The sequence below is a fragment of the Ailuropoda melanoleuca genome, chromosome 12, assembly GCF_002007445.2.
Source record: "Ailuropoda melanoleuca isolate Jingjing chromosome 12, ASM200744v2, whole genome shotgun sequence".
Classification (NCBI taxonomy): Eukaryota; Metazoa; Chordata; class Mammalia; order Carnivora; family Ursidae; genus Ailuropoda; species Ailuropoda melanoleuca.
In genome coordinates, this window is record NC_048229.1 from 39,613,203 (window position 1) to 39,635,880 (window position 22,678).

Below are 22,678 nucleotides of genomic sequence, written 5' to 3' on the forward strand. Positions count from 1 at the left end.
GCCACCCAGCCCCGGCAGTCCCGGGGAGCCACCCAGCCCTCTCCCCTGGTCCCGGGGCTGGGCTCACCAGGTGGTAAAGGTCCAGGGCTTCTTGGAAGGCAGTCTGCAGTCTGTGCACGATGGTGCTCACACTGCTCAGTTCAAGAGGAGCTGGGGGCAGGACCCTGGCTGGCACCCCAGGCTCCTCCCAGTGTCCAGGGCTGCCCTGGACCAGACTGAGTGCATCTGGGGTTAGAGGAGACGGAATGAGAAAGATACCTCCACTTTCTAGCTGGCCTAAGAGAGGCTGGGGTGGCTGGGCTGATCCCAGCAGCTGTCCCTCTGCCTGGAACGCTTCCCTCCATCCCCTAAGGCTCACTTCCCTTCCACTCTGCTCAAATGCCCCCTTCTTCTTGAAGCCTTTTCTCATTATCCTGCTTAAAACTGTAACCACTGCCCACACCCCTTCTCACTTCCTAAACCTTTTCTCTTATTTCTGTCCTTAGCACATACTCTTTCGGGACACAATGAACACTTTGCTTTACATTTAGTCTGGCCATCTCCCCAGTTAAGGTGTCCATTCTTTGTAGTCTTGTTGACCACCATGCCCCATGTGCCCAAGGTCTAGAACAAAGCCCAACACATATGAAGTGCTCACTAAATATCTAAGTGAACGAATGAATGAGTAAATGACGCAACCCCTGTGGCCGGGTCAAGTGTCCACCTTTGGAGCTAAGCCAGCTGCACATGGGATGAGCTTGGGGGACAATCCCTTGCCCCAAGAGTGGTACTTACCAGGGGTGGGCTCCAGGAGGGAGGTGATGCTGCCAGGGACCCCAGCCCTGGCCTCTGGAAGTGGGGTGCTGATGGGGTGGGCAGGGGTGTTGAGGGGCTCAGGGACCAGGAGCCTTGGGAGAAAGGTGGAATTGTGGAGCCTCGGGGAGCTTGCATCCATGGGACTGGGGACTGGGAAGGTGGCTGTTGTGACAGTGACACTGGGTTGGGTGGCCGAAGGTTCCAGTGGGGGAGGGGGTAGCAAGAGCCTGTCACAGATGCTCGACAGGGTCAGCTTCAGGCTGGCCCGGGCCTCATGGTTGCCCCAGGAGGACAAGGCAGGTTCTTGGCCCTCGCTGTTAGAACTGGGTGCTGCAGTGGTGGGGATGGCCTGGAGCTCCTGGCCCAGGGATGCCAGCTCCCCCACGGAGGAGGGCCTGTGGAGGGGCCTGGTCAGCTCAGCCAGCACAGGGCCTTCACTGTCCTCGAGGGAGATGCTGCGTGGCATCTTGGCACGGGAGCTGGCAGTGGCCTCCATGTAGGGGTGTGTGGAGGGGCCGTGGACACCCTGAGCCAGGCCTGGAGTGGGTAGGGCTGTGGGTGTCGGAGGCTTCCCGTCAATGGGCAGCACTGAGGAGGAGGGGGCACGGGGCGCCAGGCCTGGGAGGCAGGGGGCTGTAAAGGAAGCAGCTGGCTTACTCTCATACCCAAGCCACAGAGCTGATGGACAGGGGCCCACCCCAGGTGGCCTCAGGGTCTGAGTGGACCCTGCCCATCCCCCACCGCCCCACGGTTCTGAAGGGCATCCAGGGCTGTTTGTGGAGAAGCCCAGGGCTGTTTATCTGTGGATGGAGGCACTCACTCAGTGGGCGCCAGGCCTCCAGGCTCTCCTGGGCCTCCTCAGCCTTTCTCCCAGCGAGGACCTGCAGGCACAGCATGAGGGGAGGACAAGGCCTCCTGGCTCCCAGCCCTAGATCCTGAGGGAGGCAGCCCCTGTACTCACGCTGGGCCTGCCTGGGGAGGTGTAGCCAGCGCTTGCACTCAGAGGCTCTGCTCTGGACTGGCTGCCCCCAAGCTCTGTGAATTTGACCTCTGGAGACTTCACCAGGTGTAGGGGCAGCCGAGGAGGGAAGCTGTGGGTGAACCTGTGGGAAGGAAACCAGGCAGTTGTGGCTGTCCTGGGGATCCCTGAGGGGACGCAGCCCCACCCTGGGGGGCAGAGAGAGATGGGGGTGGGGTGGGGTTCACCAGCAAATACCTGGATGTCTTCTGGAGGCGTGAGAGGAACTGGGCTGAAATGCTCAGCCGGGGATTAAAGAAGTCCTCAGACTCAGACGCCTCCAAGTCTCTCAGGGCTCCATGGAAGAGCTCTAGGGGAAGATATCAAAGGAGGCTTCAGAATCCCTCCAGCCACCCAGCCCTCGGCCCAGGAAGGCCCACAGACCAGCAGGTGGATCCCCAGAAACGCCATCAATAGACCACACACATGTGTAGGGAGCGAACACAGCAGGCAGAAGAGCCTGCGCGGCTCAGTCCTTAAGAGAAAATGCAAGCCCTCCTACCACCCTTGCCAGCTCTGCAGGGCAGCCCTACCCGAGACACCCGTGCTGTGCCTGGCACTGGATGGCCTGCCCAGGCAGGGCCCTACCCTCGGGGTGAGCGTCAGTAAGCGTCTCGAAGTGGTGGCGGAGGAACTTCTCCTGCTCAGGGGTCTGGGGCAGGGAGCCGTCGGATATGCCTGGCACCTCGGGCTGGGGTAACTCTTCTGTGGTACCTGGGCATCCTGGGGAGAGGCGAAGGGGAGGGAAGGGGGCGGGCAGGAGAGAATCGTCAACATCATGAGTCATGGGCAGACGCCCAGACAAAGACGCCAGACACTTAACAATGGAGAAAGCTGGACTCGCCCGTCACACACCCTGCTGCCACTAGACCGAGGAGAGGCTAATGGCTCTGCCTCCTAGGCGAGGAAATGGAGGCTTAGTGGGCACCAAGTGCAAGGCTGATGTGGAGAGAGTGATTATATATCATGACCATCCCCTAGCGAGTCCCAGGCACCGTCTTCCCCACATCTTGCCCCTGCTCACCTGGCATGTGGGGCATCATCATGTCAAACCGAGGGTCCGGGGCTGGCCGTGGAGGGGGAGAGTGGGTGGTGGTGAAGCTGCACTCCAAGTCGGCCTCTGACTCCCCCGAGTCTGAAGGGGCAGAGTGGGAGTCAGGAGCCCAAAGCCAGGCCCTCACTAGGCAAGTCAGGTAAGTGGCTCAGGTTCCCAGGGCTTTGGTTTTCCTATCTGGAGAATGGGGGTAATAATACCCACTTCCCATTTTTATGGACCAGCAAGTTTACATTTGGAGGAAGTGGCAAAGCTGGGGTCCTGCCAGTGCACAGTTGGGCTCAAGAATCCTCACGTAACAGCAGGGACCATGTCTGCCTCCGTGATAGACTCTGAGGTTCAGGAAGACTGAGTCAAGGTGCCCATTAATACCCAGAAAGGGGCCTGGCCGGACAAACAGATTACTGCAGCGTGTCTGCCTGCTGCCACTCACCCTCAGGTGGGCTCTGATCCTTTGGGCCGATGGAAGAGACTCTGAGGTAGGAGTCACCTTGCTGGTCTCTGAGCTCCCCCTTGACGTCCTTCGTGCAGTACTCACTGCAGTGCCAGCGGTGGGGGGTGGTGGTGGTGGAAGGGAATGAGAACATACTAGGTAGTAAACATCTGGTCCCCACCCCAGACCCCTAGACATCTGTGCCCTGCTCCTACTGAGCACTGCCTCACCTCCCCTGCCTTCTGCAAAGGCTCCCTGCACCTCCACCTGGAAGCAGGGAAACTGAGACAGCAGGAAGAGGCTCCCGTGTCACCTGGGCCTTAATGCTCTGCCCCACTCCCACAGGCCCACAGGGAGAGCAGAGAGCAATTCTTTCAGTGCAAGCCTATCAGCTGAGGCCTCGTCTCTCCCAACACCTTAAGGCTTCCCGTGGTGCAAAGGACACCCACCTGTCTGTCCCTGTGACCATCAACTCTGCCTCCAGGGAGTAGATGATGAGCTCGGTGTCCTCAGAGGACTCCCTCTGCAGGGGCAGGAAGGAGGGATGCCCACAGCCAACCTCCTGGGGACTCTCCGGCTGCGGGGTGAAGAGGGCACATCCATCTGAGACATCCCTGGCAGCCAGGTGTGCCGCCAACACCCACGATAGCGGGAAAGACGTGCTGGACCCTCATTGTGAGCCAAGCCCTGGACCAAGTTACGTGCCTTGAGCTCATTCTGTGCTCCTCCTGCATGCTCATCAGCCCCTTTACAGGTAAGGAACTGGTACGGCTCCAACCCTCCAAGAGTTGATTTGTATGATGTTCAAGAACAAACAAACTAGTCCTCAGTGAGAGGTTAGAAAGCTGGTTACGTCAGGTGGGGGTACTGATTAGGACAGGCATAAGGGGGTCTCCCGGGAGCTAGAAAATACTCTATATTTTGGCCTGGGTGGTGGGTACATAGGTGCATACAATGGTAATAATTCGTCAAGCTGTATAACTAGGATTTGTACACATAAGTGTATGTGTACAATTTCACAATAAAAAAGACACATTTATACAATAGAATAAAAAATAATTTTGTCTGGAAAAGAACAGAGCAAGAGCTAAAGTTGCTTCACACTTCTGAGGGCCCAGGCCCTATTCTTGGCACTGGATTCCTATTAAAGCCCTCTGAGGGCTTTCTTTTATGACCATTTTTTAGAAATATTTTTTTTCTTGGTTATCTTTTTTTTAATGAGCATTTCTTTTTTGAAAGCAGAAGCCTAGGGAAATAAGCCTTGCGGCAAGTTGTCACACAGTAAGGAAGGGGTGGGGGGGGGCTCTACCTGCTCAAATGTTCCCTCCTTCCCCCCAGCCACAGGCCTGCTCTCAGGCCCAAGCTTTTCACCCCCAATGCACCCACCTCCCAGACTCCTGGTCTGCCCTGGGAAGTCTCACTTGCACTCCACCACATCATGTAATCACCTTGCACCCCGAGAGTGGGACAGTCAGCCTGATTTTCAAAATGAGACTGCTGAGGCCCCAGGTCCTGGGTGGGCAGTCACAGTGCAGGGACTGTGGGCCAGGCCGGGGGGGTCTGTACCTCACTCAGCAGGGCCGCCAGGCTCTGGGGCTCCACTGTATCCAGAATAGAGTCCTCCAGGCTCTCGGGCTTCATGGGGGTGAAGTAGCAATCCAGGTCCCGGGCATCCAGGATGGTCTTGAGGGGCTCCTGGTCAGCCCGCTCTGCCCAGCGGCCATGTGGCTTGTAGCTGCGCTTAGCGTGGAAGGCTGAGCCATCTGCCACATCTTCGTCTCCTAGCTGAGGGTGACAGGGGATGGTCAGACAGCTAGCCAAGAGTTCACCCAGGGACTGCATGGACTCCATCCAGTCTCCTGGCTTTAAACACCACTCAGCAACAACCTCCAGAGAAACAACTCCAGCCTGAATCTGTTAAATTTCAGAAGCACATGTGCAACTGCTCTACAACTGTATGGATTCTCAGTGATATTCCAAAGTGAACATGTTGAAAGCAACTCCTGATCTTCCGCCCGAGATCGGCTCCTCCTGAAGCCTTCCCTACCTTAGTTATTCTCGCCTGTTGCTCAGGCCCCAAACCCTGAGGTCATCCTTCATTTTTATACTGTCCCTCATACTCCACACTATATTTCTTCAGCAAATTCTGTCAGCTCTGCCATCCACACACATACAGTCACTTCTCCCACCCTGGTCTTGCCCAGGGCTGCCTCCGAATAAGACTGTGACTTGAGAGGCAGTGGAGGGTGGGTGTGTGAGAACTCAGCTCTGGAGCAGCCCACATCCTCGAATTCCTAGCTGTGTGACCCTGGACAAGTTACTCAACCTCTCTGGGCCTCAGTTTCTCCATCTGTGAAAAAAGAGTATGAAAAGCTCCTACACCTCGATGGGGATTAAATGAGATAATACATATAAAATATTTAGAGCGGGGCACCCGAGTGGCTCAGTCAGTTAAGCGTCAGCCTTTGGCTCGGGTCATGATCCTGGGGTCCTGGGGTCAAACCCCATGTCTGGCTATCTGCTCAGCTAGGAGCCTGCTTCACCCTCTCCCTCTGCCTGCCACTCCCCCTGCTTGTGCTCTCTCTCTCTGTCAGATAATAAAATCTTTTTAAAAAATAAATAAAAATAAATACTTAGAGCAGAGCCTGCGCAGAGTAAGTATGCTGTGCGTATCTGTAATGTAATTCCACTTGCAGCATTCACTGATGAGGGGAAGCGTGGGGTCTTGAGAGCCCTGGTCTGCAGGGGAGGGGATGGCAGGGAGGAGGAGTTCCCCGAGGAGCTGACAGTTAGGTTTTGATCTGAGGACTGACATTGTTACTGAAATAAATCATCCAACCTGGGGTGTAGGATTCCGCTGCCAGCTTATAACTCACTGGCTCCTAGCCTGCCCCTCTGCTAAGTAACAACCATTTATTCAGTCCTAACATCATCTTCTTTCTCTCACAGCCAGTCATTTGGTTCTACCTTCAAAATCTATCCAGCTTCCAACCTCTCCTCCCTGGCCCCCTGCTTGGCCCTCATGTTCATGCCTGGCACTACCTCGTGGCCTTCCTCAGCTCAGAGCCCTCCCTTGCCTCCATCTCACTCGGTGCCAGGGGTAAGAATTAGCGGGGAGGACAACAGGAGTGTTTAGGGAACACACTGCAGCCCTCACGGTACCATACCATCTGGCCCCCATCACCTCTCTGTGCCCCTCTTCCCCCCAACCCCTCCCCTCATGCACCCCCAACCCAGGCAGCTGGGCCTCCTGGTACCTCCTTGAACACGCTGTTTGATGTGGATACTGTCCAGCTGGCACACTAGAAAATGAGCCTGTGAAGGCCTGCCTTGCTCCCTGCAGTAGGGAATGGCCAGAACAGCCTGGCACGGGGTGGGCGTTCACTCTATGTGTTACATGACTGAAAGGCTGTCTAAGCTGAGCCTGGAAGGATGATGGGGTTCTCCAGGGAAAGGAGAGACACAGAGAGGGAAATGGGCTCCCAGAAGAAAGAAGAATATGAAGGAGAGCACCCGTACTTTGCCAGCCCTAGGCATCCCGGTCTCCGGGCAGACTCACCAGCCGCTTTGCCCAGAGTGGCAGTTTGCCATTGGTCAGCAGACATCGAGGATCTGGAGAGACACATGGAATCCATGAAAAGAGAATAAAACCCAACAGACAAACAGGCAACATACATAAATAGGCAATTCTCCAAAGAGAAAATATAAGAAACAACAGACATACCAAGAGATGCTCAACCTTACTAATTGTCAGGAAAATGCAAATTTACACAATGGACCAAAACTAAAATGCTTCATATTATCAAGTGTTGGCAAAAGTGTGGGAGAGCAGAGGGCTTAACACTGACTGCTATATGGAGCAGTAACTGGATGTGGAGGGCCCTTGGGGTTCTCTTTCAAAATAAAAAGTGTACTAACCCCAGAGCTGGCACTGCCAGCCCTCTCCTCCGTCCTGGAGAAACACTCTCACACATGCCTGAGGACGCTTAGGAGGGGTCAGCATGGCCTCATTTACAAAGGTGTATGGTTAGAAAAACCTGAAATGTCCACCCAGAAGCAAATAACCTTAAAATATCCTACTATACTGTTGGTTAAAAGAGGGGGGCCTCTGGGGCATCTGGGTGGCTCAGTCAGTTGAGCATCTGACTCGATTTTGGCTCAGGCTGAGGTCATGATCTCAGGGTGGTGAGATCCAGTCCCGAGCCAGGCTCCCCACTCAGCACGGAGTCTGCTTGAGATTCTCTCCCCCTCTCCCTCCGCCCCTCCCCGCATTCACACTCATTCTCTCCCCAAATAAATAAAATCTTGAAAAAAAAAAAAAAGAGGGAGGCCTCTGTTTTGTATCCACCAACAGGTGGATATTTCTTCTTCTTCTTTTTTTTTAAGATTTTGTTTATTTGAAAGATGTTGATATTTCTTCTTTTTTAAAGATTTTATCTATTCATTTGAGAGAGAGAGCATGCACACCTGGGGTGGAGGGGAGAGGAAGAGGGAAGGAATCCCAAGTGCAGAGCCTGACGCAGGGCTTGATCTCACAACCCTGAGATCACAACCTGAGCCGAAACCAAGAGTCAGACTGACTGAGCCACCCAGGCGCCCTGATAAGACACTTCTGAGAGGAAAAAGACACCAAAAGATGTCTGCAGTAGAATATAATTTATGTACTTAAATATGACGTGTTCTGATGGCTGTGTACATATGCATATTAACTTTCAGGAAAAGGCCTATAAGGATTCATAAGAAACTGACAGAAGTGGCCACCCTGGAGAGGACATGGGATTGGGTGTGAGGGTGGCAACAAAGAAAATATCCTTACTCTGATTTTTTTCCAAGGCTGAATTCTTACATTACTGTTGCCTACTGTCTAGTCAGCCCCTGTCGACAGAGGCCTCCACAACACACTGAAAGCCCCCAGCCTCTCTTAGCTGGAGCAACCATGGCCGATGGGACCTGAGAGAAGCCTGCTGGGAGCTTCTGGACAAGTTTCTTCTCCAAAGGAGGTTGGAGAAGGGACTGTCTTATGGAACCAGCAGCTGTCGTGCAACCACAAGGGCCTAAGCCAAGGCAACATGCAGAAGGGCATAAATTTAGAGAAAGCCTGGCCTGCTATAAAGTCGTCGAGCTACTATTCTCCCTTTTGCCTGAACAACAGAATCTGTTGTCTTCTGGTCAACAGCACCTTGTTTTTCCCCTGGGACATCCCCTGCACCCCTGCCCACCCTCTTTGGTCACGTGGCTCCTGTGGAGCTGAGTCAAGCCCCCCCTTCAGGGATGACCATGTGACCCAGGCCCAGCCAATCACAGCTACTGGCTCAGAAATGGGCACCATGATTCACACCAGAAACATGAGTCACGGCCCCAGGATTTTGCTTGAGCTACTGGGAAAGAGATGCTCTCTTCTCTAGAGTTTTATTACCTAGAGCTGCTGGGGGAATCTTTGCCACCAAGAAAGGGAAGGTCTGCCTGAGAGCAAAGCCAACATGGAGCAGGGTCAAAAGATGGAGAAAAATGTATTCCTTTAACATCACATCACCTGACTACAGGAATCCAGCTATTGCCTGGAGCCAGTACTCCAATTTTCAGGTATATGAAACAATAAATTCTCTTTCCAGCTGAAGCCAGTGCAAGTTTGGTTGCTCTTACATGGAGGGAGTCCTGAGATGTAACTATTGAACTATTTCTAGATCCTGAAAACCAAGTAGTGGGCAAAACCCAGCAAAGATAACTACACTGAAGTTCAAAATAGGACCCCTTTGGATGGACCCCTTTCCCAACCTGGGTCCAAGCTCTCTTTGGATGGTGTCTTCAGCAACTCTTCCGGTTCACACTCTTCCTCCAGCTCATCCTCTGTCTGCTCTCCAGGGCTTAAGGAGCATATCTCGCTGGGCACAGATGTATAGCTCTCCTGCCTGAGGCCAGGAATGAGAATAGCAAGGAGACAAATAGGTAAATGGGGTGGTGGTGGAAGGGACAGGGATCTGCCTAGGGCTGGGCCCTGTGCTAGCTTCAATATGAACATATTACTGATGTCTGGTCAAGATGGTGCTGGGAGATCTCCCTGCCACACCTGCTCTGCTGGAGCAATAAATGAGATATAACAAAGACTAGACTCAAAAAATAAGACAAACTCTAAGGGCCACAGCAATGGGACAGAAAGCAAAGCAGATAGTGGGGCTTGAGTACTAAGCTGCTCTACTCTGTTCTGGGAAGTTATGTGGGGAGGGCGGGTAGCAATAAGGTTTCATCTCCTTTGGAGTACAAGAGCCTAAAACACGCCTGACACAAGGTGGGCACTGGAAGGCACCTGGGCAGTGTGTAAGCCTCAAACCCAGGAGCCAAGAGGAGCTGCCCATTCCCTTGGTACCTAGATGGGCAAGACCTCCAATACTACACAGGACAGGAGGCTCATGTTCAGGCCTTGTCCCTATGGGGAGGTGATGGCAAAGCCTCAAGGCAGAGAAAGGCAAGGACAGCTCCAGAGGCAGGAGACAGGATAAAACCCCAAATCTCCCACTAACTGAGACCTCCAAACTAAAATCCCTAACCAAAAATTAGATTATGACTTCACTCCAAATAAAACTGGTCTTGCAGCGTAAAAACTTTGAAGAATAAGGGTCCACCCCTGGACCCTTCCCTGATGACGTACCTCCCCACTGCACACTGGGTCAGGAGCCTCCCCTGGTCCCCACGGTCCCCTGGAGCTTCTTCCCCCATCACAGTGCTCATAGGTTCTCCACTTTGCTTTTCCACTTCAAAACCCTTCTCATATAAACTATCATAAATTTGTACTCAAAGTCTGTCCCCCCCATCGAGGCCAAGGGTGCACAAAAGGCAGGGCCCAGGGCTGTCCTGGCCATGGCTGTGTCTTCAGCATCACTCCTCACAGGGCCCAGGGCAGGAAGACACTTCTCCGGCAGACAGACAAATGGGGCATGGCCAGGTCACTGCCAGCACCTGGGCTGGTTGCTCCACATCCCATCCTTCACGTTCTGCTGCTGCTGCTGCTCCTGGTGGTTGATCTCCAGCAAGTGCTGCTTCATGCAGTTAGTGATTTCCGGGCCCAGGTGCCAGATGAACACGCAGCTGCAGAGTCCAAAGAGAGACGTGGAAGGGGGAGGAACAGTAAACACGGAAGCCATCTGACCCTGGAGCCACCTAGGTCACCACAGCCAGGACCCCATTTTCTGGCCCCTCCCAGAAAACACCCCCTTTTCCGCTTAGTGCAGGGGCTCCAGGCCACCGTTGGGTCTACACACTGGGTGGGATTCAGAGCATCCCAGCAAACCAGGACCTGTTCTGAAGTCCTCAAGACTCAAGGAAGGGGGTTGGGGAAGGACTGTAATAAACTGAAGGGAGCGACAAAAGGGACTTCTTTGGGCACCAACCACATGCTAAGGACTTTATATGCCACCTCATTTGATTCTCACTGTACAATTGTCCAGGACGCTGGGGTCACCTCTCTTTTACAGAGGTGCAAACTGAGGCTTAGAGATGGGAAATTGATCTGCTCAAGGTGCCAAGTAAGTGGGAGACCTGGGATTTGAACTCAGGGCTGGGTGTGACACCAAGGTCCACGTGATCAAAGGAGAAAGCAATAAGCTGGAACCCTCGGCAGAGCTCTCCGCATGGGCAGGGCAGGCCAGGAGCATGGCGTCCCCGCTGTCTGAGCCCCTGCGCTCCCCACAGTCCCAGCCTTGCCCACTCCCAGAGGGAGGCCAGCCAGGCGCAGCCCCCAGGTCTTTCCCACCTGTCTCCGGATACCGTGATCAAGTGACGACAGTCGTAGGTGAACTTCATGCCGGTAACGATTTCTGGAAGCAGAGCAGAGGAGCTGTGCTGGCCTTCTGAGTCAGGAGGCTGTGTGGGGGCGCGTGGGGCAGTGTCCCACATAGGGAGGCACACCCACCTGAGTGACCAAACATCTTGGCAACGCACTCGCCCGAGTAAAAGTCAATCACTGAGATGCTTTTGTCGGAGCAGCTAGTGGCCAGGAAGGTGCCTGAGGGGTCCACGTGGACCTGGGGAGGAGAGGACCCACATGACAGCGGGGCTGCCTGCTTCCTCGCTGTGGCGAGTACAGGTCACAGCTCACAGCCTCCATGGACGGAGGATCCTCTCGTGCGGGACACTTGGCACGCAGACTCGTCCCAGGTAGCCCTCAGGACGTATACCCTGGTTAGGACAGAACTCCTGCTCCCATTTCACAGGTAAAAAAATTATCAGCCAGGCCCTGTGCCAAGCACTGTACAAGTGCAAACTGATTTCTTCCAGAAAACAACCCTCTGCTGGAGGTTCTTTCTAGCTGCATTTTACAGGTGATGAAACAGGCTCCAGAGGAGATGACGCTTTCCCAAGGACATAGCCCGAGGCCGAGCTGTGAGAGTCTGACCTTAAAGCCTGAACTTGTAACAACTCCCCTACTCCAGAGGCTCTGAGAAGGTCCCCCAACCTTGTCCTGACAACACAGCAGGGGGCAAGCCTGGTAAAGCAGCCCAGGCCTCTTTGATTGTTCTCACCACACTGCGGCCACTCAAAATAGAAACCACTTAAATGTCCCGGTTTGGGAAATGGCTCAGGAAATAAAGGTAAACTAGTCTGTGACACCCCCAGCTCCCAAGCAACCTTGCTCAGCCAGTACAAAGCGGGTGTCGGCCAGCTGTGATCTTCGAGCCCAGCAGGCCACAGGTCTCAGGTGGCCCATCAGGGCAGCAGCCGGACATGGGGGATGTGCGTGCTTTTCACACGGGGGCCCCAGCCACTCACCTTCAGCAGGGACCCTTCGTCCCCCTGGGAGCCCTTGTAGCACTTCCTCTGCTTCCCACTCACGGTGTTGTAGACTCTGGGGAGATGGGGGCACAACGTGGCCAACATGGCCCTGCCCACCTGCCCCCTCTCGCGTTCTGGCTCCAGCCTTACTGACCATCTTCCTCCCCCCTGGAAGCCCCTTGTCACCTCTCACCCCCCATCTGATGCCTGGACTGAAACCCCACCTCAGAGAATGAGCTGCCGTCTCAGGCTGAGGTTATGGAGCCATGTATTGTGGTATGCACTGACTTCGTGTCTGTCTTCCCCACTACAGAGCAAGCAGAATGCCTGGAGCTTGATCTGAATGAGCAGATGAAAGAGGTGGAGAACCTCTTTGCACAAGCTCTCCCCTGTGCACGGCCCCCTCCCCTGGCTCATTCCTCCACATCCTTCCCAGTCTCAGTTCAGATGTTCCTTCCATCAAGCCCTGCTTGATCCCCAGGTAGGATCAGGGGTCTCCCTGGGCCCCCCAAGTCCCCTGGACTCTCTCAGCCCTGACTGCTCCATGCTGTCACTGTCTAGCGGGGTGTCCATCTCACTTCCCTTGGACTGTGAGCTCCGTGAAGGCAAGGCCTAGGGCTGCTCTGCCCACTGCTGTGTCTTCTGCACTGTCCACCCCAGCTTGGGTGCTCAGGGAATGTAGGGAGTGCATGAATTTATGCAACACCTCAGCACCTCTTAGTCACCCCATACAGGCTTCTAAAGAGCGAGAAAGGACCTTCCTGGTGACCTTGAGGCTAGGCCTGGGTGAGCCCAGTTCCTAAGAAACACCCGCTGGGTCCCTCCACCCAACCCAGCTCCTGAGGGACCAGATGAGCAGGGGGAAGAACACAGACAGCTCATGAGCAGACAGACCCAACTAGGTCTCGTACAGGCCTTCCTCAGAAACCAGGCCAGGCCGACTAAGAGCCCAGGACAGCGCCTTACCTCACATTGCGGTCCTGGCAGGCCACGGCCACATACTTTTGGGTGATATCAATGTCCATGTCGTACAAGGTGGTCTTCTCTGCCACGTGGTGGGTACGGACAAAGCGTAGTCCATCCAAGGTCTGGCAAGGCAGGCAGGGCCTTCAGAGGACACCCCCGACAAGCTGCCCACCCCAGCCCCCAACGAGGCCAACCCACGCTACCCGCTGGGCACTGCGAAAGTAGATGCTCTTGTCAGCCCCACAGCTGATCATCTGGATGTCTCTGTTGCCTGGAGGGGAAGGAGATGGTACATTAGGCAAGTTCGGCCACTGCCGAGCCTGACTGGGGCCAGGGATCCCAGCTAGGGAACTCACTGCAAGAGAACTCAACTCTGCTGGGGGTCAGGGAGGGATTCCTGGAGGTGAGTGGGGGCTGGGTGCAGGTGGTATTCTAAGATGTGAACTGTGTGTATGAGGTGGGACAGATAGAGCAGTGGCTTGGCGGCCTCTGCAGAATGAGGGCAGGTAGGGAAACAGGCCAGGGACACAGAAGGAGCACCACGTCTGATTTGGGATTTGGAAAGGAGATCTGGGCAACAGAGTGGAGGCAGGACCAAAGCAGGGGGCAGGTGGAGAGAGGCAGACCGATGGGAGGTTCATGCCATCCTGAGCAATCAGAGCATCCACGCATACCTCAGGCCAGGCTCCGCGCCACAAGTGCCTCCCCTGCTGACTGCTCACTGGCCACTCCACTGTGCAAGCGTGAACCTGGGGCTTAGAGTCACACAGTCTTGTCCCCAGGGCACACAGAGAGTCAGGACAGGGCCAGGATTAGACCCAGGCATTTTCTGGATAAGCACTGTGCTCTGAGGGCTGGCTTCCTCTCCATGCCTCAGTTTCCTGTCTGTACAGTGGGCCTATGACAGCTCCGCCCTATGGAGTTTCGTGAAGCCTGTGGAACAGTGGCTGCCACCTGGTAAGCACTCTACATATTCTTTTTTCTTCTTTCTTTATAGACTTAGAATTATAACAGCACATATACCTCAGAGTCGTGGTGAAGATGTAAAGACGTAATAGATACAAAACACTGAGAATAAATAAATATAAAGCCCTGGCACCTCAGACTTGCTGCTGCTTCATGGCAGGACATCTGAGAGGGCTCGGGCCTGATACACAAGGTGTTACTCAAGCAGGAGTCACTAGCCCACAGAAGGGAGCGAGTCCTGTGTGGGGGAGGGAGTGTGACCTGGGAGGGACCCAGAGAGGCCTGCAAATAACTGGTAATGTTCTGCTTCCTAATGTGCAGTGGGGAGTCCAAGTACTTAGCAATGTTAGAACACAAGCGATCAGAACAGTCACTGGTTATAAACAATAGATGTGTCTGTTCTAGTTCATACCCACTGATTATGAACCTTGACGGGAAGTTCATTGTATTATTCTGTAAGCTACACATATTGTATTCACTTGTTTGGATATGTTTCAGATAAAAGTGTTAAAGACTGAATCCTTCTTTAGCAGGGCAGCTGCTCTTAGGTTTCCACTGGCTGGAGCCCAGTTTATACTAAAATCGTCAATGTTTTGAGCAANAGTGTTAAAGACTGAATCCTTCTTTAGCAGGGCAGCTGCTCTTAGGTTTCCACTGGCTGGAGCCCAGTTTATACTATACATTCCAGCCCAGCTGGAATGGGGCACTCAGGAGCTGGGTTTAGGATTTACGTCTTGTAAGACTGGCTGGGTGTTCTGATGAAAACCCACACCCAGAAGGTAGCCTTAAGGACCAACTCCTGGGCCACCCCTTGTAACATCATCAGCGCTCTTGGATCCAGACCATTCATGAAAGCTGGGATCACTGGCGGCCAAACTGCTAGACTTACTGATTTATTCTAACTCTATCCCATGGAATGAATAGGTTTTTAAAGATGTCTGAGAAGTTTTAGCTGAGCAGCTTTGGCTGTCTTCATCAAGACATCAAACATTGTTAACCTGTTTTTGTCCATTGTTAATTTGTTTTAGCTACAGAGAGGTAGGGCAGGAAGTGGGGAGGACCAAGGAACGTTAATACCTTCTCAGTCACAAGGTTACATGTAAAAAAAACTCTTCATAGTCAAGAACTTAGAATGATTCCATGGATATATTCTCTCCATGAACAGATTCTTCTAGAATATAGTTTTGAATATGCTCTTGGGTTCTGATCAGTTAAACCCTGCAGGACCCATCTCCCCTCCCCTTGGGATCCCTTAGGGCCAAGAACCTCCATACTGAGTCTTTCGAGTCTAGAGGAAATCCCTTTGATTTCCTAGTTGAGTGTGGGTTTTGCAGGGCAACCCTAGGCAAGATCTGAAGCCTGCACCTCCTGGATGTGTGACTCTAGCTCTGGAAATGGGGTAAGGAAGGGGCTATCTGCAGTGCAAGGATCCTCGCCAACACAGAATTAGCTTCCAGCAATTTTCACGGTCACCTATTTTTCTGCCAAGGTCACCAGTGTCCATCCTGCCCTCTCACAGGATTGGCACCCCGATTTCCTTTGGGGGAACAACATTCACCTAATTCCAGTCCTCCTGGATCAGAGGCAGAGGCAGGTGTGGGCTGGGGGCACCCGCCCCAAGAAAACACCCCAAAGCCCCAGCACCCATAACTGTTCTGGAAAAGGCAGGTGCCTCAAGCAAGCACAAGGGAAGTCAGCACCTGATTTTTGCCAAAATTGACAGAAAGGGGGGAAATCTCCTTCCAGTGACACAGTGATAACCATGATGCCATGCACTGCAGAAAGGCGCAGCTGACAGAGGGAGTCTTGGTAAGTTAAAAAAAAAATCATTAACCTTTGGATCCAGCTGGGTCTGAATCCAGAGCTTGCTTGATCTTTTTGTTTAAGCTAAAGGGAGTTTTGCTGTTACTTGTGGCCAAAGGAGCACACCAAACAAGGTGGAGGAAGCAGGAAGGAAGGGGCTCACCAGCGAACTTGATGGCCGTGATGGAGGAGGAGTGGTCGTCCAGGGTCTGCTCCAGGTTGTAGTTCTTCTCAACGTTCAGCACGTGGATCAGTCGGTCCCTACTGGCCGAGGCCAACAAGGTCAGCCCTGTGAGTGGAGAGAGTAGCCCTGGGTTCCCAGCAGGCCGCTTGATGCCTTGGCCTCCCAGATAGCAACGTGACTGAGCTTCCTTGAAGAAGGGGTCTTTGGTTCTATACCTGTAGCCAACTTGCCCCAAACCCAGAAAGGGGCCACTCCCTCAGCTCTCTGTAGTCTTTCCCCAGAGCCCCCAAACCCTGGCATTTCACATCCTGTGCTACTGGTTCAGGGGGATGAATCTTGAGGTACACACGGACACTCGGCCACCTGTGCCCACAGCAGATGTCCTAGCAGAGCCCAGCAATCCTTCCTGCCAAGCCCAACTCTTTGGCCTGCCATGAGAAGCCCTACCAACTTCTCAGCCTCCCAGAACACTGTTTCCTCACTCTCTGAGCTCTGGCTATATGGGTCTCAACCGGGTCCTATTGGCGGCCTGCTGCCACACTTCCTTCTGCCAGTGAGCCCCCTCAGACAGCACTTACCCTGGTCGCCTGGCAGGTCTAAGGGTGGACACATGACCCGAGGCACAGGGGAGCTCAGGAAGGAGGTACTGAATGAAGAGAGGCCTCAAGAAAAACTGGTGGGACAGAGGGTGCAAGGAAACGAAGAAGGAAGAAAGAACATGGGAAAGATTGCTAACCTATCAGGACATGACTCCACCTAAGTTCTGTTCCTGCCAAAAATGTATCAGCGGAACGAAATCATGAGGAAAACAGACAAACTCAAATGGAAGGAAATTCTATAAAACGACTGGTCTCTACAGAAAGCCAAGTCATAAAGACAAATTAAGCGTGTGGAAATGTTCCAGAAAAAAGGTGATAAAAGAGCTACAAAAACTCAAGTGTGAACCTGGAGTGGAAAAACAAAGGTGTTATAGAGGACAATACTGGGACAGCCGGTAATAAGGGAATAAGGGCCACGAAAGAGAGGATAGTACAGGATAAAGTGAAACCTCCACATTTGATAAGTGCACGTGGTCACGTAAATGGATGTCCTCACAGACCCACGAAGAGTGAAAGGTCATGCCTTCAACTTACTCTCTAACAAGTCAGCAAAAGAAATGTCTATACTAGTATTTTACTAATGTGAGCATATGTACACACGTGTGTGCACAAACATGGAGACAGAAATGGAGATGGGGAAGCAGATAAAGTCATACACACAGTCACAGGGTCAGATAGAATTTAAAAGAAAAAAACCTGAGGAATCTGGGTGAAGAGAACATGGGTATTCATTCTAACACTCTCGCAATTTTTCTGTGGGCATCAAACCTTTTCGAAATAATATGCTTGATATTATTTGATATATAATGTGATATATAACAGTTGATCTATCCATCCACTCTCTCATTCAATGCTCCTCTCCTTAACCTGAGTGCTGTTCAGGGCACGGGAACCAGGGCAAGCAAGTCCGGCCCAGTCCTGCAGCCAGAGTCTTGCATTCTAGAGTCCCCGCTGCCCCGGACTCAGGGCCCAGCTACAGGGGCGCTTACTAAACACAGGACTTGCAGCTGTCACTCACAGCCCCACCAGACCTCAACTACCCATCCCTGCGGCTCTACCAGCGGGGCAACTGCCCTGCCTCTGCCAGCTGCCCCGCAGAGGTTTACCTGTCTCAGGCTTGGAGTACTCCAGGCACAGCACCTCGGCATCATGGGCCTCCACCTTGACCAGCTCATCCATGAAGTGCAGCTCGTGGATCCTGGGAGACAGGCACTGCCCATTGTCCCCCGCCCGGAGCTCCCACCCCTCAGCTCTAGGTGCTCTGCCACTGCTAGGAAAGGTCAGAGCTGCCAGTTAGGCAACATGGAGAACTCCCTGCCTTCAGCCAACTAGTCTAGAGACTCCCAACCATTCTTCTCTAGAAACCTGCTATCTTAAAGGTGGCAGTGCCAAGCCTGGGCCACCTAAGTGGGCACCCAGTCCTTTATGGCTCCATGGGCCAGGTCTGGGACAGTCCTCTGGGGTGGGGGAGGGGCTAGGGGATCAGAGGTCACACTCAAGGCTAGGACCTATGGGTAAGGAACACTTGATTTCAATCTCCCATTCTTAAAGACTCTCAAATCTAAACCTGCCCCATTCTTTCTAAATGAAATCAACCAACCAACAGGCCATCTAGGATGATACAAGAGACAGTCACCACAGGTCCTCCACTCTTCCTGTGTGATCTTAGCTTAGCCACTGGCCTCTCCTGCCTCAGTTAACCCATCTGGAAATGGCGCTAATACCAGCACTTACATCAGAGGGTTGGGGAAAGGGCTAAGTCGGTTGGTGAGCACAGGGGCAGGCCAGTGGCCAGCCAGGGAAGAGTGCTATAGCCGAGTTAGCTCATTACCGTTTGCACCACGCACAGCAGAGCGCTGTCAGTGTGAGTAGCCCACAGACATATCGGGTTGCCTCGCACAGTGACTGGTGTGAAAATGAGTTGCCAGCATTTAAAAACCATAGAATTTCACGAAAAAACCCTGCACTTTGTTCTTCTTGGACAGTGGGGACATACGACAGTGGAGCCTGCGCTCCTGCTATTGCGCGGTGGCTACCCCCTTATGGAGCACATGCTCTCCAGCTCCCCGCATCCCTTTCCTTCCTCACGTTCACAGTTGTCATTCGTCAACTTAAACCTGGTCCCTGTTTGAGCACTCATATTCTGTCAGCACCTACTAGGCCAGGAACATCTTTAAAAAACCTTCATAGTGTGGGTAAACAGCCTGAGCCCTCAAATGTCCCATCCTCCCAGCCCCCCTCCCAGTGCCACCAGGACCCCCCATGCTCCAGCTGGCATCCTTTCTGACTGTTTAGCACTGGTGTCACATGGCTGGTAAAAGTGTCACCCTACTCTAGAATCATGCAAGCTTGCCTGTCTACCAGCTGCTGAGGTCCTGGGACCTATCCTATCCCAGCCCTCTGGAAGATACTTCTCAGCTTAGGTTCTCAGGAATGGCTGCTTTCCAGACTGCCATTCACAGTCCCTCATTCCCAATGGGGAAGCAGAGGTGCCCAGGCCAGGGCTTCTTCACACCACCCTCAGGACCCAAGCTGAGCTGGGAAGCGTGAACGGTCACCCGCCAGGGCTCACTTGCCTCAGATTTCCACTTCGGTCTCCGGAAGCCAAGTGCTGGCCATCAGGACTGACCTGCATGACTCGCACCCCAGCCTTCACGTCCATAGGGGTCCCATTTTCACTCCCCCGGTCTGGGAAGTGGGACATGTTCTGCAGGTGCTGGATGTCATTCTCTACATACACGACCTTCAGCAGGGTCTGCAGGAAGGAGAGGGCTGAGGTCAGTGCTCTGGGAAGGTCTGAGGCGCCTCTGCAATTCTGTCTCCCAACAGCCAGCCTCCCGTTCTTCATTGGTATCAGAACTCCAAATTTAACCTTCCCTACTCAGAATAACTGTTTCCTAGCCTCCCTTGCAGCTAGAGGAGCCTCTGTGAATAAATTCTGGTCAATGAGATGTAAAACAAGTGAGAACACTTCTGCTTCCTTTTCCCTTGTCCTGCTACCTGGAGCTCCAACAGGGGCTACTCCAAAATGGCAGAGTGGAGAGCTGAAGGCTCTTGGGTTTCTAAGGGCTTCCTGCAGCTGCCAAAACAGCTTGGACGGTTACCTCCAGACTATTTTTATGAGTCAGAAAACCAAACTTTTACCTCTTATTTGGGGTTTTTCTATTGTATGCAGCCAATTATAACATGCATATCACAGGTGTGGAAGAGAAGATGGTAGTACTGGGTGGGGGGGGTGGTAAAGGGGCACCTGCTATACACACCCTGCATTAAGGGCCTTTTCTGTTCCAGCCACACTGACCGCTCAGGTTTTCCAACACCTGCAGAACATGTCAGGCTCCCTGCTCAGTGGGGAGTCTGTTTCTTCCTCTGCCCCTTCCCTGACTGTTCTCTCTCTCTCTCCCAAATAAATAAATAAAACCTTTAAATAATGATTATATCATAATTAGTGCAGTTATTGGCTTACAGTCTGCCTCTCCCTACTAGACTGTGGGAGCCACAAGAGCAGGAGGGTCTGTTTTAGGCATTGATGTGTCCCCAGCAGGTATTACAGCACTTAGCACAGATCTTCTTAAGCATCTGCAGATTAAATGAATGCATGACTCACGTCTCAGCAACTAAGAGAAGCTCCCTCACTGACCTAGCAATATCAACCATTTCTTCAGCAAAGTGTTTTCTCCCCACCCTCCCATCATGGCTCCCTCTAGATCCCACCAGCACCCTCACCCAAGACTTCACAGTGTGGCAGCGAGCTAGACAGGGGAAGCCCCTCCATCAGGTGCTGTTCCGGGGAGCTCTGACTCAAGACTTAGGGAACTATTTCATTTCTTTTGAATATGTCAGGTTGCCTGGAGTAGCTGTGTTGACACATACCCAGAGAGCAGGAGCTGACTGGCGGAGAGAAGCAGGGAGGACAGACCATGCTACCTCAGAAAGAAAAAGAAGGAGAGAGAGAGAATACAAGAGAGAGGGAGACACAGAGTGCTTCCTGGTTCCTGCCCCAGTGAAGCTTAATACCAAGGTCCACAAGACTCTCTCTTCCCCCTATCCTAGCTTAAAGTACATCTCTGTTCCTTCTAAAATATGGTTTACAATTAAGCCACTCACGTTACTGAAGATATTTTTCTGCCAGTGAGAGTCAGGGCTGCTATCCATGTTCCAAATGCGGATGGTGTTGTCTGAGGAACAAGTAAGAAAAGATCCTGATGGCAGGCAAGCTCTCTGATCTTCAAACTCAGGATACACCTACAGTTCCCAGAGAATAAGGCAAAAGGGCGATTCATTACAACAATTTCAATGACAACATTGTGATACTCTACTGCATTCTGGTGAAAAAAAGTATGTTGCAGATAAATAGGCATAATGTAATACTTTCTATGTTAAAAATAAACAAGTAAAAAAGGACACTGAATGCTACTATATATTGTCCATGCACCATCTTCAGCCCAGGTCATGAAACGTCCCCAAACATAAATTTCCAAGGCAAATGGTTCAGCTCAGTCAAAAATCACTAAGCACAAAAGGAAACAAGGTACCATGAGCAAGAAGCAACAGAAACAACAGTCCAGCTTCAAACACTGGCGTTATCAGACAGAATATAAAATAACTATGTTTAATGTTTAAAGAAATAGAAGAACTTTGACAAAAGTAAAGGTATGAGTAGCCAACCATAAACTATAAAGAATAACCAAGCAGAACTGAAAAAGAACAAAACAGAACTATTTCTAGAAACAAAATGCAGCTCAGAGAGTCAAAGAGATAACATATGAAGGGATTTCAAAATACAGAACACTGGGCTCTGAGAAGATTATAATAGCAGGAGCACAGATTTTTAATCTAAAATCCCCACATAGGGGCACCCGGGTGGCTCAGGTGGTTAAGCATCTGACTCTTGGTTTTGGCTCAGGTCATGATCTCAGAGTCATGGGGTCGAGCCCTACCTGGGGCTCGGCGTTCAGCGCTGAGTCTGCTTGAAGATTCTCTCTCTCTGCTCCTCCCCCCACATGCACACACCCGCACGCTCTCTCTAAATGAATAAATAACACTTAAAAAAAAAATCCTCACATAAAAATGAGCAACTAGATATCAAAACCAAAACCCCACGAACAACATTTACAGCAAAACTAGGTGATGATATTCTCTTAACTCCCAAAATACAAGCAGGTAGAGACAAACTACTCCCAACTACAAAGATCTACATATTATTAACATGTACGTGAGAGAAAGTAAAGAGAAGCAGTGAGGCCCCTGAGAGACCTGACAAAGGATGACCCCAAAGTAGCCAACAGGTATTCATGGGAAGGTACAATGGGCCAAATTGAACAGCAGTTCAAATTGGGAGGGTTTCATCCCCTCCAATAGTGGTTGAGTGCAAGGTTTGGCAGTTAGGTCTGAGGGGGCTAGAGCAGTGAAGGCCCTGTGAATTCTCACAACTGACCTGCCAGGGCTGTCTTCCAGGACAAAGGTCTACCCTGGGGGGAAACTACTGGGAGTGGAAACAAAATTAATCAGGATAGAGACAGGAGAGCCAGAATAAAGGGGAGGCTTAGAAAAAAGTAGAGGCACAACACATAAATAGAAACATTAACAAGGAAATATCAGAAAGCAAGCTGCCATATATTTTTTTTAACGGTATAAAAATCATAGAAGATGGAATTCTTTCTTGGGAAATTAGAAAATCTGTTCTGAACTACACCAACTTCTGTTTTTATTTTTCTTTTTTTAAGGAATCTCTATGCCCAAGATGAGACTCAAACTCACAAGCCCCAGATCAAGAGTTTCATGCCAGGCGCCCCATGAACTACAACAACTTCTAAAAATTCAGAAAAACTAGTAACATAAAAATGAAAACAAAAAAGAACCAAACTCAAGTCCCAAACAAAGTTACCCTTTAAAATAAAAGGAAAAAAAAGCACACCAGAAACATATTTCCACAAAACAAACCAAAACTGTAACTTACTATTTCAAAATAAGCTAAAAGACATTAAAAAATGATGAGATATGAAAAGCAACCTAAATCACAATTAGAAAACTCAGAAATAAGATGACAGAATTCAATGAGTTAGAAATAAATGAAGAAATCATTTCAGAAATA

At 51.7% G+C, this 22,678-nt stretch overlaps 1 protein-coding gene across 6 annotated transcripts in view; it reads right to left on the reverse strand.

Annotated features, from left to right (window-relative positions):
• WDR62 (WD repeat domain 62) overlaps positions 1-22,678 on the reverse strand; it is a 52,248-nt gene that overhangs the window by 2,109 nt on the left and 27,461 nt on the right. For all 6 annotated transcript variants that reach the window (XM_019801407.2, XM_034638252.1, XM_019801408.2 and 3 more), the window contains 22 exons: positions 20,692-20,829; positions 19,161-19,339; positions 17,691-17,782; positions 15,965-16,090; positions 13,236-13,303; positions 13,033-13,154; positions 12,064-12,139; positions 11,207-11,318; positions 11,048-11,111; positions 10,255-10,383; positions 9,076-9,209; positions 6,860-6,912; positions 4,867-5,085; positions 3,750-3,877; positions 3,301-3,404; positions 2,838-2,948; positions 2,402-2,536; positions 2,012-2,123; positions 1,757-1,898; positions 1,616-1,676; positions 775-1,428; positions 68-225 (listed from right to left, as the gene is read on the reverse strand). In XM_019801407.2, coding sequence (XP_019656966.2) covers positions 68-225; positions 775-1,428; positions 1,616-1,676; positions 1,757-1,898; positions 2,012-2,123; positions 2,402-2,536; positions 2,838-2,948; positions 3,301-3,404; positions 3,750-3,877; positions 4,867-5,085; positions 6,860-6,912; positions 9,076-9,209; positions 10,255-10,383; positions 11,048-11,111; positions 11,207-11,318; positions 12,064-12,139; positions 13,033-13,154; positions 13,236-13,303; positions 15,965-16,090; positions 17,691-17,782; positions 19,161-19,339; positions 20,692-20,829 — 3,117 coding nt within the window. The remainder of the gene's footprint in view (positions 1-67; positions 226-774; positions 1,429-1,615; positions 1,677-1,756; positions 1,899-2,011; positions 2,124-2,401; positions 2,537-2,837; positions 2,949-3,300; positions 3,405-3,749; positions 3,878-4,866; positions 5,086-6,859; positions 6,913-9,075; positions 9,210-10,254; positions 10,384-11,047; positions 11,112-11,206; positions 11,319-12,063; positions 12,140-13,032; positions 13,155-13,235; positions 13,304-15,964; positions 16,091-17,690; positions 17,783-19,160; positions 19,340-20,691; positions 20,830-22,678) is intronic.